A 16,884-nucleotide genomic window follows, 5' to 3' on the forward strand; every position below is an offset into this window, starting at 1 on the left:
GCTCCCTGCACCCAGCACATTGCTTCCTCCTCCTCTCGCCTCCTTGTCATCTGTCCTGCTCTGGCACACCAAAGCCCTCCTCGGGCACAGGCTTTTGGTCCCGAGACGCTCCCCACACCCAGGACATGGATGCGTGGTGGAACAGTTCTGAGTGCCTCAGATGCTGGGGTTCCCTGATGCCCACCCTGCTAAAAACATGCTTTGCCCAAAGAAAGGGAGTGTCCCAGAAGGCTGCTGGGAAACTGGGTTGGGGGTCAGCCTGTGCACACCCCTCACCCAGCAGCGTGCAGAGACCCCAGCCCTGGTGTGTGTGTCAGCATGTGCATGAGTGTGTTTGTGTGTGTGTGAGAGAGCTGCACACGGCTGAGCACACACGTGTTTCCCTGCATGCCCCCTCTCCCCTCCAGCCCCAGTGCTGCTGTGCAGAAGACCCAGCAGCACCATCCCACATGGCATTCCGGCTGCAGAGTGCCCCCCAGCCCGCCCCCGTCTCCTCCGTGTCCCCGCTGGCCCCACCCCACGCCGGCCGCACGGCCTCTCCCCCAGCACAAACACATTCCGGCACACCTGGCCAGGTGCAGCCAGCCCAGGGCCACGTCAGCTCGGCTCCGCTCCACAACGCCGGCTCACAGGTGAAGCTTTCCCGGGCACCTGCACATAGGGCTGTGATGCGGGGCAGGGGTGGGCTGTGGGGGTCATTGCAAAGTCTGGGGTCCTTATTGCTCCACCTGGGGTGGGAGGAGAGCACTGGAGTGGGGGGTGGCAGCCGGAGGGACCTGCAGCTGCTTCCAGCTGGGTGTTCCACATGTCTGGGCTCCATCCCCAGAAGACCCACAGACCTGAAATCTCATCTCCTAGATCCCACTCAGACCCACGGCCCAGTCCCTTGTTCCCCCATGGACATGGGCCCCTGTTTCCTGGCTTTCTCGTATACCCTGCCTTCCTCATCCTCTCGTCCGCCCCAGCTCCCCCATGATTCTGGGGTCACATCACTCTGGTCCCCAAAGCTCCACATGGACACCGGGCTTGCCAGCTCTTAGGATCTGACACTCCCTGTCCTTCAACACACCTCTGACCCCAGACTACTCAAAGATCCCAGTCCCCTCACATCCCACTTTAAGCCCCCCACCCGCTGGCTTTCCCAGGGACCCAGGTGTCCACTGGGAACAGTGCCCTCCAAAGCACCCCCTCCTCCAGCTCCTGCAGCCCTAAACCAATTTCTGAGCCTGACCCCTACTGCACCCCTGCCCCCTCCCCACTCTGGGCTGATGCAATGTCCCTCTACCCCCCCTCCACACCCTCCACCATGCAGGTTTGCTGGAGGAGTATCATGGTCCCCGGGCTGCCAGAAGAGGACGGGTTGGTGGGTCTGGCACGCCCCCCGCCTCACCCCGCTGTCTCCGGGGCTTGTTTTCTGTTGCCTGCGGTTTGTTTCAGTGACTCAGGCAGCGAAAGCAAGTCTGGGAGGCTGCGGAGCCACTGCTGGGAGAGCTGCATTTTGGGGGGCTGGGGAGGAGAGGGATGAAGGGAGCAGCCAGGGCTTCTGGGCTGTACAGAGAGCTGGACACCCCAATGAGAGGTTCAGGGGAGCTCAGGAGACAAGTTGGGGGAAGAGAAGCTTTTTAAGGGCTGTTACCTCCAAACAGGATTGCTGGGGAATTGCTGGGGGAATACGATGGTCTCTGCCCATGGCTCCCCTTGCCAGCATCTGCTCTTTGTCCATGATGGAGATGGGCAGCAGAGGTGGAGCACCTGGAGCAGAGGTGGAGCTCAGTAACTAAGGGACCCCCTATTTCCTGAACCCTTGGGACACCCCCTGCCAAGAGGAGACACCAGCTCTGTTGGGCTGTGCCACCCCAACTGAGCATCACTCCCCTTGGGTTGCAGCTTCTCATGCAGGGCAGGCACATTTTGGCTGCAGTATAAATAAAAACTGTGAGTCTGGCATGGCTGTACCCTGATTTCCATTAGGTTCATACCTTGTAATGTTCACTTTCCAGAAAGGCAGCTAAATCCAGCATGAGGGCTCATCCTTTTGCCAGACATCAATGAAACACTACAGAAGAAGTTGTGAGCTTGGCTGTACAGGGTTGGACTCAAGGAGGAGAACTGGTTACAGCTGCTGGCACACTGCCTGGCTGCCTCAAGCTGTGGGATCCTGTGGAGGGTCCACTCCTGACCTGGGGGACAGAGACTCCAAGAGCACCCCACAAGCGCATAAAACAGCTGAGGCCATGGGTGACAGGGAAAAACCTGGCCGGATGTGTCTTTTTGGAGCTGGTATCACATTTCTCCATCATAAATTTCTCCATGAAATGTCCTCCTATCTTCAGAATGTACCCAGCGCTGCCAGGACGAGCAGATGAAGATGGGGCCATCCTGGTTTGTGTGGGTGTTGGGGTTTACCCAGCTTCTCTGGATCTTAATAAAGATGTGCAGCAGGTTGGGACAGGGCTGGGTGCTGTGGGATGGTCACAGGCTTGACTGTCCCTGCGGCAGGGACTATTCAGGAGAGCACAGAGGAGCCAGGGAGGTGGCAGAGCTGTGGGATGACCTGGTGCCACCAGCTGCTGGAGATCCCCGTACCACCCCAAAACTCTGGGCACTGCAAAGGAGCCCCGTGACCACTGTCCTGGAGGTGGAGGGCCCTGGTGGGGACTCACCTGGCCCACGCCAGGGCTCTGTGAACTGCACGGAGCCCCCAGGACTGCGCTGGTGATGCTGGAGCTGGGGCGGGGGCAGGGGCGGACCCCCGGGGCCAGCAGCGCTGCGAGAGCCCGAGGCCGGGGCGCCGCGGGGGCTGCTGCCCGCGCCGTGCCGGGGAGCGGCTCCGGGGCCCGTGGGCGGCTCGGGAGGCGAGATGCGGGTGGGAGGCCGGGCCCGGGCAGTCTCCAGGCAGGCAGTGGCCGGGCCCGCTCCCAGCTGGGATGTCAGCGCCGTGTTTGCGAAGAGTTAAGGAGGCGGAAGAGGCAGGAAGCGGCCCGAACCGCTCTCCATAGAAACCCGCGGCCGTGATTAAAGTCTGATGCGGGCCCGATAGCGGGGGGAGGGAGGGGGGGGCAGCGCCCGCTTTAATTACAGCGGAGGAAATTGCTGGAGCCGGGGCCCCAGCCCCTGCGAGTTGCCTGGAAACTCCCCCTTCCCCCGCCTCCCCCGGCCCCTGCCCGTCCCCTGCCCGTCCCGCTGCCATTTATTCGCCATCAGCTGCTCCCTGATAAAGTGGAATAATAATAATAATAATAGGGGCAGGAATATTAAAACATGCAGCCCGCGGGCCGCCCCCACAGCTGCCATGAGACACGGCACCGGAGCGGTGCCACTGCTGCTCAACATGTACCTGCCAGGTACGGGCGGATCCCTCGGCCGCTGCCCCACCGCAGCGCCGTGCACCGCACAGCGCCCAGCCCTGCCCACCCTGTCCCGCTGAGGCCCTGGGGCTCTCCTCTGCCCCATCTCCTTCCAGCGCCTACCCTGTTATCCCCTCTCCCTCTGTCCATTTTCTCTTCCTGCCTTCCAGCACCACAAACATCCCTTCCTTCTTCCTTTCAGCTGCCCTCACAGCTTTCCACACCTGCACACTCATCTTCCCATCCTTCATCCACCCACCGTAGCCCTGTCCTTCCATCTCTGCATCCACCCTTCTTTTCTTCCAACCCATCTTTCCACCCACCCACCCACCCTTCCCCAGAGCTTCCATCCATTCTTCCACCCCACCCACTTGTCCCTGCATCCCCCTTTCTATTCCTGGTACCAGCCAACCCCTCCATCCACCCAACGTCCCTTCCATCAGCCTGTTTTCCCATCATCTTATCCATTACCTGCCCTTCCATCCATCGATCTCTCGCACTTTCTTTCCTCCACCTACCCACTCACCATCATCTCTTCTGTCCTTCCATCCATTCACCCATTTCCTTCCTGCTATCCATTTATCTCTCCTTTCCACAGCAGTGCACTCCCCAAATGCCGACAGACATCCTTGCTTCCACCCGCCGCTCCTGTCACCCATCCTGCCACCCACCCGCCTCCTCTTCTTCTCCCCCTGCCCCACACCTGTCTCCCTCACTCCCTTTCTCCTCCCTACCCCAGCCCACTGGATCGTCTATTCCTATTTAAAAGCTTCCCCGGCTGGGTCGGAAATCGGATTTCCTTTTTCCTGGACGCGTTTCCTGGCTTCGCCGCAGCGGCGGGGCAGGCAAGGGGGAGCGGCCGGGGGCTGCGGGGACGCTGCCCGCGGGTGGGCGCTGGGGTGTCGCGGTCCCGCCTGGTTCCAGCCCTCCCTCCACACCACCCGCGTTCCCTTTTCCCCCCAGATCCAGTCGGGGAAACTTTGTTCAAAGACGGGAAGAGCCAGCCGTGGGGGTCTCTCAGCCCCGGCGTGCAGAAAGGTAAGAGCACCGCTGCCCCTTGCCCTGGACGGGCCCCGCTCCCCTCGGCCGGCACGGAACGGGGACCTCGGGGCACCCGCATTCTCTCCCGTCCAGCAGCCACCGGAGACCCTTTCCCGTCCTTTGCCGGGCACTGCCCTTGCAGGACGCGGCCACCGCGGAGCCCCCGTTCCCGGCTGCTGCGAGTGCCTCCGGCTGGGAGCATCCCGCCCCAGTTCCCACGGGGACAGCGGCCAACCCCGGCGGTCGGAAGCTCCCGTCCGTGGCATCAGAGAGGAGCGGGGAACTCATCTCCCCGAGCCCCGCAGCGGGCAGAGTGCGGGGTCCTAACTCCGGTCTCCGGGGAGCTCCGGGACATCCGACGGGAGGGAGCTGCCAGCCATCCCGGGAGTGGGGCGGGCTAATCCGGGCTCGGGAGATCCGTTCCTGCGAGTGGAGAGGAGAGCTGAGACATCATTCGTGAGGGAACTGCCAGTGAAGCGCTGGGGCTTGGACAGGGCTCGGAAGTGATGTGTCCCCGGGAACCGGAGCCATCCATCTGAAACACCCCGCGCAGGGGTCAGGGGCATCGGCCAGCGCTGGGCAGGGAGCAGCCTGGAGCTGCCAGCGCTGGGCAGGGAGCAGCCTGGAGCTCCCAGCGCTGGCCAGGGAGCAGCCTGGAGCTCCCAGCGCTGGCCAGGGAGCAGCCTGGAGCTCCCAGCGCTGGCCAGGGAGCAGCCTGTGCCTTGCTCGGGAGCGCGGCAGCACTGGGCGTCGCGGGGCCAGCACTGCAGTGTTTGGGCCGTGTAGCTTGCCCGTTTGCTAGGAGGCAGGGACCAGGGACTCCTCTGAGCAGGAAAAATGGAGCCCTGCTTTAGTGGTGGGAGGGGGAGAAAGATGGAAATGGGGGAGCCCTTTTACCTCTGCACTGCAGACTCTGCCCAGCTGTACTCTAAACACTGCTGCAGCGAGAAGGATCTTTTTGGATGCCTGGATATTTCCTTCAGGAGCTCTCAGGTGCACTGTCATGTGCTGCACCGTGCAGCAGCCAGGACTGAGCCTCACCACCCCACCCAGATGCACCCCCAAGGTCTCCCTGACCTCCTTGCATGGGGTGGAACACCCACGGGTGGCAGATAGCTGGAGGCCAGGGTGGGGGCTGTGGTGATGGAGAAGAGGCAAGGGCTGCAGGTGCACCCTAGGGAGGAGAGATCCCCTGCCTTGGTCCCAGGATGGGGAATTAGGAAATACAACACCTTGGAAAGACCTGGGCTCAACTGCCTGGATCAGGACGTCTGAGTGGGTTTTGGTGGAATGGGAATGGATGGGGAATGGCTGTTCCCTGCTTCTTCTAGAGCAAGATACAGGGAGAACCAGATAAAATAGGTGGGTCTAAAACAAGCAGAACAAGGTTTCTTTTGTGGGAAATGTAGAAGAGCTGTAGGACTTCTTGTTGCTGAGGTCATGGGCCCTAAACCTCTGTATAAGATCCAAGAACCTTTACATGAAATAACGTTAGAAGAGCACAGGGATAACTGCAAAGGCACATCCTCTGCTCTGGAGGGAGTCTGTGCTGCAAGGACTGGCACCAGGAGCAGGGATGTGCAGGGGATGCTGCTCAGAGGAGGCAGAGTGGGGTGCCTAGGTAAGGAAGGGCAGGGCTGCTCTGCAGGGTAGCCTGGTCCCAGCAGCAGGACTCTCCCTTGCCCAAAGGTCCAGATTCCCTCTCATGGAGAGGCCACACACATGGAGCATGTCCTTGTGACTCACCATGGGTGTGTGCACAGCCTGGCACAGGGGCACCACGGGCACCCACTGAGGATATTCCTTGGTGCAAGCTGCAGATGCAATGGCCATGGCTCAGGGAGGACATTTTTCCTCTGGAAACAAGGAGCATCATTGATGCCTGATTCAAAGCCACAGTAGGTCGTGCTCTGTCCTTGTCTCTCCCTGCCTTACACCTGCCTGTGTCTCTCTGTGGTGTAGTTCATCTGAACTACAGCAACACAGAGTGTTGCTCCCTGACTTGAGTTGACCACGGAGACACCTGTGCAGGGCACAGTGTCCCTAAAGCAGGGGCTGTGAGACCAGCCCAATTTCAAGCAGACATGGCGGGGGGGAATGTTTCTGTTGGGATGGATCTGGGTTCTGCCAAGATATGTTCTTCTTGTGGCTGGCAATAAAAGGACAAGGCCACATCCTCCCACAAAAACAAACAAGCAGGTATTCATCTCCAGTGGTGTGTGAATGTGGATGGGAGGGAGGGAGGGGGAACTCTGGATCTCAGAGTCCCACTGCAACCTGTGCTGACCTCTGAGCACTCCTACTCCACCTCAAGGCTCAGGGGAGTGCAGGATGGGGTTGGGATGTTGCAAAGGAGACACAACCTTGTCACCATCTTATGTGTCTCTAAAGCAGGGAAGAGGCAATGAGGTGCAGGCAAAACCTGGGTGTGGGAGAGGGCAACAAAACAGTGTGTCAAGGGGACTGGGGCACATCCTGTCCCTCACCTTGTGCCCTGGGAGGGAGCTTTAACCTCTCTGGCGCCCGGCCTTGCAGGCAGCGGGCAGATCCAGCTGTGGCAGTTCTTGCTGGAGCTGCTTTCGGACCGGGCCAACCTGAACTGCATCGCCTGGGAAGGCACAAACGGGGAGTTCAAGCTGATCGACCCTGACGAGGTGGCGCGGCGCTGGGGTGAGCGCAAGAGCAAGCCCAACATGAATTACGACAAGCTGAGCCGGGCGCTGCGCTACTACTACGACAAGAACATCATGACCAAGGTCCACGGCAAGCGCTACGCCTACAAGTTCGACTTCCACGGGCTGGCCCAGGTGTGCCAGCCAGCCACCCCCGACCACGCTCTCTACAAATTCCAGGGCAACCTGGCACCGCTGCCCTTCTCGGGCATCTCCAAACTCAACATCATGACCTCGGGCGTGACACCGGCTGGCTTCTCCTACTGGCCTGGCTCCAGCCCGTCCCTCTACCCCGGGCACGGGCTCCAGCCCTCAGCCTCATTCAGCGCCATGGCAGCCTCCCACCTCAACAACATGAACAACCACTACCATTAGAGGCTCAGCTGTGCCACGTGGATGCTCCATGTCCCTGACAGCATGGGGCTGTGGATTTGGGAAGCTCATCGGGGAGGGATGGGGATGGGATTGTGCCCTGCGCTCACTTGCCCCCTTTTATGTTTGATGTGGTGTGGGGGATGGGGGGTGCTTGCAGGATAGCTGGGTTTGTTCTCTGATGTGGGTGACTGGAGGAGGGAAGCCATCTAAATTTAAGATGAGGAAGTATCCATGACCCTAGGAACACATGTGGATACCTGAAGCAGGGTGTGAATGGAAGGAAAAACCATGGGCTCCTCTCCTGGCAGGGACATTGCCCCTCCTTTCCTTTACAACACGCTGCCCACACCATGAATGTCCTTAGCTCTGCCTCCAGCTTGGGCCTGCCCTCTCCATTCCCTGCAGAGAGGAGCCAGGAGCTGGGGCCCCAGGCAGCTGTGTCCATGAATGAGGGTCCCACTGAGCAGGGACAAGGAAGAGACCTTCCTTGATAACTTGGTCCCCTCACCTTTGTCTCCAAAGGCTTTGTTTCCTCCATCCCTCCTATAGCTGTTGCCTGAAGGTGACTTCCTTCAGACCTCAGGAGAAGCCTTGGTCTGGAGAGCAGATGCTTTCTATGGGTTCACTCAGACCCGGGGCAGGGCTCTGGGGTTGGAGGTGCCAGGGACAAATGTGGGGCTCACTGCCAGTCCTCAGGGCGAGACCAGAGCCTGGAGGCAGCGTAGCCTGGTCTCTGCAACTCTGCCCTCTCCCCAGGGCCCAAGGCTCACACCACAGACAGTCCCTGACACTCTGCACATGAACTGGTGTCCTGCTCATCACTTCCTAGATTAAGGTTCCAGTTTTACCCTCTCACATGCAGGGCTTGGTGGGACACTCTCTATAAGCGGGAATATCCCCAGGGACAAGGCAGAGTGGGTGGTGGAGCAGAAGAAGGGATGACAGCAGGTCTGGGAGCCCCAGGCATCAAGGGGCAGCCCTGGGTCACTTCCCCTGGGTTCAAGGAGCTGCCCCCATCCTCTGGAGCAGGACTTTGGCCCAGTGGATGCACAAGAGCTGGGCACGCTGAGCTCTGCACTGGCTGGGGGTGGGATTGGTGTTCAATAAAACAGAGAGGTGCTGTGACCTGTGTCCTCTCCTGTCTGAAGGGAGCTGGTGAGAGGGGGAATCACTCAGCAAATCCTCTCCCATCTGAGCCAGAACACCTTCAGGGCTGGGGTGGGAAGGATGTGGCCATTGTCTACATCATCTTTTCTCCAGGCACTCCCTCTGGTTCTTACAATCCCCAAGAGACAGGACAGAGCTGGAAACCTCTGTGTTACTGGAGACTCCCTTTCAAGAAAGCCATGTACGCTGTTCTCAGGCTCCCAGGCTTGCAAAAGGGATCAAACTGGCTGTGTAGGGGGAGTCGTGCAACTCCCCAGCCCATGGAAGGAGTGGTCAGCCCCCACCTGCTCTCCTTTCATGCCCCCGCCCACAGCAGTTCCCAGGTCTGGGGTCTCCATGCTGCCCTTCTGCATCCCTCCAGGGTCTGCTCACTCTCATAGCCCTGGTGGCATCTGCTCCAATGCATCCTTACTGCCCTAATCAGCTTAAGGGAGTGGGATCTGATGTCAGTGTGTCCTCTGGGGAGGGCTCAGGCTGTGAAGTGGGGCGGGCTGATGGGGCAGAGAGCCCGTGAGAGCAAAAGGAGTTGCAGGGACTGGGCAGGGGGCTGTCCCTACCTCCAGGGTTTCCGAGTGTTGCACAGACTGCTTCCCAGGCACGGCAGGAGGTGAAGTGAGGGGGAAAAGGAGTAGTTACCCCCAAGCACCCAGTGCCCGGATAGGCTGGAGACATCCCCTGCCCCCAAATTTCACTCCACGAGGACAAAATGGGGGAAATGGCCACAACTGGCTCCCTCAGAGAGCGGCAGAGGGCCGTGCCCTCGCCGGGGGAGCCTGCTTCGGGGCTTAGGTAACTGCGTGACGCAGGGCAGGACACGGATTAAGGGATGTGGGTCATGTGGGTCACTAGTAGCTCCACCCAACCCCCTTCCCGTCCCTCTGCCAGGGGCTGCGCTAGGGAAGCCCAGGTGAGTCCGGCCCGCGCCTCACGCCCGACCTTGCAGCCCGGATCCCCGATGGATTGGAGGCGGGACGTGCTGGGGAAAAGAAGGACTTACCTTCTCGGGAGGGGGAGGGCCGCCGCACACCCCCGCCGCAACAGGCTGCGGCTCGCTTGGCTCGCTCTGAGCTCGGCTGGCACTGTCGCACCGCTCTGTCCCCAGGGTGCAGCGCCAGGAGCCGGGCAGCAGCCCTGCTCTCCCCGGGGACGGCAGCCGGGAAGGAAGCGGAGCGGGGAGCAGCCATGCGGGGCTGCACCAGCGATGCTCCCGCCTGCCTGAGGATGCAGCCGGTGTCACCATGGCAACTCGGGATGCTCCCGTCCCCAGGCCCCGCTGGGAGCCGCCTCCCCTCACATGTTGAGCTTATCGGAGGGCTGAACAGAGCACCACCTTCGCCCAACCCAGCCTCCCCCCTCCCCCGAGCCCTGTCTGACCCAATCCACCAGCAGTGCTGCTTTCTGCAGGTTTCTTCAGTCACCAAAACCACCGGCTCGGAGCAGACTGCAGCAAAATCCTGCCAATGGGCAAGCAGGGCCGAGCCCAGCACAGCTCCCCGTGGAACATCATCCCTGCCCTGGGCAGGGGTGCCCAGCCGGGGGGCAGAGGGGGGAGCACCGTGTCTGACTGTGGGGTGCACCAGCTGGTGGGGAGCCCATTTTATGTGGCTGACAGCTGCACTCAGTGCACCTCTGGGCTCCCAGCCTACCTGTGGGGAGTCCTTGGGTGCCCTGTGTAGGGTGAGATGGAGAACACAGTCTCAAAGGGCTTCAGTCTTCGCTGGGAAGACTGAGGGAGCAGAGCACATGGCCTAGCAGCTTCCTCTGCTCCTCTGTGATTAAAGGAAGAAGGAATTTTTTTTTCCTACTTAAAAAAAAAAAAAAAACCCAACAAAGTATCTTTGTATCTGGCTTTGCTCAGCTGGCAAGAGGGCTGCCCTGACCTCAACCTGTTGCCAGCATGACAGGGGCACCTCTCCAACTCCTCCAAAGTCTTCCAGCCCCACTGCAATGTATCAGAGGGGGAACGGATTAGTCCCTCTCCTATTTTAGTCAAGTCATGTTGCCACTTTCTTCATTTCTCACGCTAGGAAAAGCCTTTGCAGTACAGCCAGGCCATGTCTGCCCTGGGGGACACAGTCTGCCTCCCTGCCCACTCCTGCACTCTCTCCAGCTCTCCTACTTCCCACCTCCTTCCTTCTCTCCTCGTCCCAGCTGCACTGGCTCCTCAGCCCCCTACACCCAAGCTGCTGACTCACATCCTCTCTCCAGACACCACCTTCTTTTGGCCTGGCTCCCTGCAAAGTGCTTTGTGACTTAGCGTGGCTCAGCCAGAGCCTGCAGGTGCAGGCAGCCAGGCTCCAAAACCCCGTGTGAAGTCCCTCCAAGAAAGCAGCAGTGATGCTTCCAAAAGATGCTTTCTTCCCTTGGCAATGTGCTGAGGGCCGGGGCTGTACTGCCCCCATAAACCCAAACCTTGTCCCTGGTGCCCATCAGGGGTGGCCAGGGAGAGTGTCCTGGTGCTGCTGCTGCCCAGCTGTACACTGAGACCTTGCTGTGGACTTTGCTCAGGGCAGGAGCTGAGTAGCAGGAGGGCTGGATTAATGCACTAATGCCAGATTATGCTCTAATGCAGGCCTTCTGATGAGGGAGCAGCCCCTGCTCCAGCTCAGGGGACACCCACTCCCTGGGGCAGGCTCCCCACATCTGCCCTGGGTCACAGCCTGGTTCTGCCTGGCTGTCCCCTAAGGAGCTAAGTCCTCAGAAGTGAGGAAGGACTGTGAGACAGGCAGGGGACACAGCACGGGGAACCTCCATGCTCAGCTCTCAGTGAGCTGGAGGTAATGACCCAGCCTGTGCAGCCCTGGCCTTCTGCTTTGCCAGGCTCTGTGGCAGAAGGATCAACTATCACAGCAGGGCTTCAGGGTAGCTAGTTCCCCTTCCTCACCTGCCCCAGCTTCCTGGCACCGAGCTGTTCCCAGTCTGTGCTCCTCATTCCCAAACACATCAGCCAGGCAAGGCCACAGGCCATGCTTTGGCTACAGTGGGAACCAAATTGTTTGCCATCCCACCTCCCTCAGTCCCATGCCTGCCACTGGGCCACCCTAGGCACAAGAAGAGCTCTTGCAGCCTTCCACCCAACCTGGATGTGTCTTGCATCAGATGAGACCCTGTGGCAGCATCCTGCCCCTCTCTGAGTACAAATATCTCATCAGCCAATTTAGTCTGGGACCCTCTGCCTCTCTCTACCCTTTGCTGCCATCTCCCTGGGTCATTGTGCCCACGTGCTCCCCACAGCCCCCCGTGGGCAGCTGTGACTGACGTGCCCTGGAGCAGGGAGGTGACCAGAACCCTGCACCCACGAGCCACCCCCATGCAACAGAGCAGCAACAGCCCAGAGCTGCAGTGGAGCCAGTGCTCCAGTGGCTCCCACGGAGGCAGAAGAGAGACCTCCCACTCCCATCTGCCTGGAGGAACATCATCCATCATCCTTGCAGGCAAACGAGGAGAGGCTCATGCAGAAAGCTGGGCCAAGGCAGGTCCTTCAGCAACCAAGCAGGTGCTGGGTCTGCATCATCCAGAACATTTTCCTCCCGTGGAGCATCTCCAAGTCATTCTGGGGGATGATGGCAACTCTTAATAGCAAAACCATGGCTTCCCTGCTGTTTGTCTGACATGGAAGAGGCATGGCTTGCCAGGCTGGCTGCCCCAGTGCTATGGCCAGCTCACCCAGCCCATGGAGTTGGCTCCACAGACAGAGCAGTCAGGCAAGGAAAGTCCCACAGAGCTTTTTCCATGACTCCAGGCAGAAACTCCCTTTTTCATGCGTGACTATTCATCCTTGGGATCCACTGCCACCCAGCGTGCATCTAAGAGCCCCATGCACCTTAGAGAAGGCAGATAAGGATGCTTTGGCCTGAGAAGGGAACTTCTTGGGGCAGGAGGGGCTGAACCCACTGCGGGCTGCAGTGCCCACCTCTGCTGCTGCAATGTGGAGCAGATGGGGCACCCACTGTGAGGCATGGGAAGGAGATGTGCTGCTGTGGAGGAATTTCAAACTAGGAAAGTTCTGTGATCCCTCACCTGGATCTCTGCAGTGATTGATCACTGATTTGGCCCTGTTGCTCTACCTCCAAGTCCCAAACACGATGTGAATCCTCCCATCACTGCAACCCCAGACCCTGCTGGGCCCTGTGGCTGGCAGCACAGGGGCTGCTCAGCCCCTCCTGGGAGGGTCTCAGCTCCTCACTGTCCTCAGGGAGCACTGCAGGGATCACAGATTTGGACACAAGCTCTCTCCATTCCCCTTGTTGCTGTCCAATAGCTGTCTCCTGAGTCCAGACCATCAATCCTGCAGCAGCACAGGAGATCGGCATGTCAAATCACCGTTTTAAAAAGGGGAAAACCAAGCTCCCTAGCCTGAGATTCTCACCCTCAGTACCCAGCCCTGCTTGTGTTCTCTCACAGGTCTCCTTTGCCTTGGGGGGGAGCAGAAAGCTCCCAGACAAGGTAAGGTTAGTGCTACCCCTGCCTTGCTCCCCCCCCGGCAGCTCTACAAGGTCCTCTGGGGTAGAGAAAACCAGACATGTCTCCCTCCCTCCCTCCCCCCAGTAAGGCTCTGGCTGAGCCAATGATGCATATTTAAATGCATGGGAGCATCTAAGCTCCTCTCTCATTCCTTGACATTTCCAGATACTCCAAGCTGTCTTCAATTACCAGTCTGCAATTAGCTCTTCCTAAATCCCCCAGTGAGGCCTAGGACTCTTAATCAATGAAACACAAGGGAGGAGGGGAAGGACATGGCCTCACTGCAGCTGGAAGCAACTTAAAAGGCTGGGGCTGAAAGCTGGAATAACCCTGTGAGTGTCTCTAACGAGATCTGTAGGGTGGGAAAATCCTCCAGTGCTGGGAGGTTGTTCAGCTCTGGGAGAAGACTCCATAAAGCTCTACAGCTGGGAATAGAAATCACTGGACAAACACCACAGCTCAGGGAGGAAATTGCTGGTACCAATGGCTCAGGTGTTACCCTGTGATGCAGACCACCTTGCATATTCATCTCACTGTGCCTCAGTTTCCCTCTCTGCCAAAGGCTGGTACAGGAGAGTGAGGGCTCTCCCAGCAGCCCCATAGGAGCTATAAGGCTCCAATTCCACCAGTTGAAGCCAAAGTTACCTTTCCCATGAAAAGATGTGGGTATGGCCAAAGTTGGGGTGGGTTGGGAATGCCTTGTGGCCCAGACAGCACACCACAAGGTCACATGAATGTCAGTCTAAAGGCAGACAAGAGCATCCATTGGGAGAGGGAGGACAGGAGCAGCATGGGTCTTGTTGGGTTTACAGAGGCACAGAAAAGCCTTGCACAGCGCCCTGCCAGGTCAGCCCCGTCACAGGGACATCTGTGCTGTCTTCCTGGCAGCACAGCTTTGCCTGAATGAGCCAGATTGGGCCTAATTAGCAGCTCTGCTGATGCACACAAAGGTAGAGAGAATCCAGCTTACCCTCCATGACCTGCAGAGCCAGCACAGCTCTTCCCAGCAGAGGGGAGCCCAAATGCCTGGCTCAGAGGGGCTGTGAAGCCCTGGATGCAGACCCCAGCCAGAGAGCATGTGCAGCAGCTTCTGCTGAAGAACTGGAAAATTCAGCACCCTGAAGCGTAGCAACCAGTTTTAAAAAAGGCAAAGCTTCCCCACGCTCCACCCCTCTCCCTGGAGGTCTGCAGAAGCACAGGGCTGCTAACAGGGATAGCAGCACAGCTCCCACAGCCTGCTGCTGCCAGGAAAAGGCAGCCCAGCCCTGCAGAGCAGAGGTGGGGAGGAGTGAGGTGAGGGAGGGCACAGCTTCAGGAAAAATAAAACTAAATTTAAAAAAAAAAAATGGTGGTGACATGAACTGTGGCATTCTGTTTAAATTCAGTGTGGCAGACAGGCATCAGGAATTTCCATCTGGAATGGAGGAGGCCGAGAGAGCTCACAAGGGTCCAGAAGACACTCAGGTGAACCAGGACTGGCCTTGGGCACAAAAAGGGGTGAAAATTTGACCCCCCAACTCACACCAAGAAGTAAAACCCCTTTGGGAACCAGGGCCCCCCATCCCTCTTGGGGAGCAGTGGGTCATGACCAGGAGCTTGGGGTGTTACCCCAATTGCCCTTGCACCCCACAGCCCAGCAAGTCCAGGAGCCACTGCCAGGCCCATCCAGGCCACCTCTTTATTCTCCAGTGAAGCAAAGCAAGAGGAGAGGAGACCCCCCTCCCATAGCAGGCCCCTCCGTTTGGGCACCCTAGACCTCCTCTGGCACAGACCCCTCTTCCCGCAGCAAGCCAAGGAGGGGGAGGCATCATCCCTTGTTTCGGGGGGCACACGGGGGGGGGGATTTACCCGAGGGGACGGGCGTGGACGCCCCCCCAGCGGCTCGAACAAAGAGGTATGCGGGCGGCTCCCGCGGGGTGAGGGCAGAGTCGCCCATGCTGGGGGAGGGGGCCCATATACCACACGTGGGTGGGGGGTGGGGGGGAAGGCATCGCCCACAGAAACCCCCCCAGCCTTGCCCGCAATCCCCGCCTTTGTCTGCTCAGGCGCAGCAGCTCCAGCACCACGGACAGCACCGGGAGCGCTGCGGAGGCGCGGGGCGGCCCTGCCCGCGCCGAGGGACTCGTTCACATGCACCCTCTGCACCCCAAAATCCACCCCCCGAGCCCTCCTGCCCCCGGCCCCCACATCCATTTTTTCACCCTTTTTTTCTAGAGAAAACGCATCCAGGAGCCTCCGCTCCTCCGCAGCCCCCCCGTCCCCCCCTTGGCGGAGGTGGGAGGGGCACCGCTCCCCCTCCCCGGTCTTCACCGCCGCCTCGGTGCTCCGGAGCGCAGCCCCCAGCTGGGGTCGGAGGCGGGGGAGGAGGGCAGCCGGATCCGGAGCAGGGAGGGTCCAAGCAGCGTCTCCGTGGAACTGGCGGCTGGGGAAGGGGGAAGGCGAGGAGGATGCGGGGGCAGGGGGGGGAATCCGGCAGTCCTCCGCCTCCCCCGCCCCTCGGTGCGCGGCCCCTTCCGCCCCCGGCGCCGGGGGCCTGGTACCTCCCTAACGGTCCAGGCTGATCGTCCAGTGCTTGGACCCGTCTCCGCCCTCGCCCTCGCTCTTGAGGTCCTGGAAGAGTTGCGTGAAGTAGTGCGGGTCCGCGTTGATTCGCAGCATCTTGGCGCTGAGGCGCTGGATGATGCCCAGGCAGCGCTCCCAGAAGCGCCCCTTGTCTCCCTCCACCAGGAAGGGCTTGAGCGGGTAGGAGATCTCGTTGCCCATGTAGGAGTAGGCGAGATAGAGGCAGGTGAGGAAGGCGGCCTGCAGCTCGGCCTGGCTCCCGATGTCTTCGCCCCGCAGCGCTTCCCGGCACAGCAGGTAGACGAACACCAGGTTGGCCGGGGTGATGAAGCCCTGGTCCTGCCAGCCCTGCAGCAGCAGCGAGCGGTCCACGCTGCGAAACCATGAGATGAGTTCTCCGGGGCTCAGCTCCTTCAGGCGGTAGCAGCGGCGGCACACGAAGTCCCCCAAGCAGCGCAGCAGCTCTCCGGTGGACGCCTGCACCACCACGCGGCGCGGAGATCCCGGGGGGCGGCTGCCGGCCGGCGGCGGTGGCGGCGGCGGCTTTCCCCCGCCGGAGCCCGGGTGCAGCTCCTGCGGCGCCGAGGGCACTGTGGGCACCGGCACGGCCAGCGGGCCCTGCTTGGCACCGTCGGCCGGCCCCACCACCGACTTGCGCAAGTTCTCGCGGTTGCGCTGCACCACCAGCGGGTCGGGCTGGCCCGGGGCCCCCCCCGGGGCCCCGCCGCCGGGCTTCGGCGTCACCTTCTTGGTGCTTTTCTTCTTCTTGGCCGAGGCGGCCACCAGCCGCTTCCAGGTTAGCGCCGAGATGAGCACGCCGGGGCGCTTCAGCCGGCTCTCGCCCTTGCCCGGCACCCTTCCCGGCGCCTTCTCGGCCAGCAGCCCCCCGCCGCCGCCGCCCTTGCCCGAGGAGGCGGCGGGGGAGAGGGAGAGCACCGTGCCCATGCTAACGCCGAGCGGGACGGGCGTGCGGGGGCCGGGGCGCCGGCACCGCCCATATGAGGCCGGGAGCTGCGGGGGAGGCGGCCCGCACCGGGGCCGCGGTGCCCGAAGATGCTCCGCCGCGCCCGCTCTGGGCTCCGCGCCCGCCGCTGCAGCCAGCCGCGGCCCCGCCGCTCCCCCCGCCCCCCCCCCGCCCCCCCCCCCCCCGCCGACAGCCAATGGCCGCCGCACGGGGCCCCGGTGCGCCCGCCCCTCGCCGGTGGGTGGCGAGGGGGGAGAGCGCGGCGCGGCTTTGCCCGGCGGCCGCCGCCCCG

At 60.8% G+C, this 16,884-nt stretch overlaps 2 protein-coding genes across 2 annotated transcripts; one reads left to right on the plus strand and one right to left on the minus strand.

The window, feature by feature from the left end:
- Positions 1-3,292: 3,292 nt before the first annotated feature.
- Positions 3,293-8,539, plus strand: FEV (FEV transcription factor, ETS family member). Its single transcript, XM_041405148.1, has 3 exons — positions 3,293-3,344; positions 4,182-4,385; positions 6,924-8,539. Exons 1-3 carry the CDS (start codon positions 3,293-3,295, stop codon positions 7,433-7,435), a joined length of 768 nt encoding a protein of 255 aa, XP_041261082.1. The 3' UTR covers positions 7,436-8,539.
- A 7,003-nt stretch (positions 8,540-15,542) lies between these two features.
- Positions 15,543-16,573, minus strand: CDK5R2 (cyclin dependent kinase 5 regulatory subunit 2). The gene has a single exon (XM_041404233.1). The coding sequence runs from the start codon at positions 16,571-16,573 to the stop codon at positions 15,611-15,613; it is 963 nt and encodes a 320-aa protein (XP_041260167.1). The 3' UTR covers positions 15,543-15,610.
- Between the last annotated feature and the right edge of the window lie 311 nt (positions 16,574-16,884).

Source organism: Onychostruthus taczanowskii, unplaced genomic scaffold (assembly GCF_017590055.1).
Source record: "Onychostruthus taczanowskii isolate IOZ18803 unplaced genomic scaffold, ASM1759005v1 scaffold10, whole genome shotgun sequence".
Taxonomy (NCBI): domain Eukaryota; kingdom Metazoa; phylum Chordata; class Aves; order Passeriformes; family Passeridae; genus Onychostruthus; species Onychostruthus taczanowskii.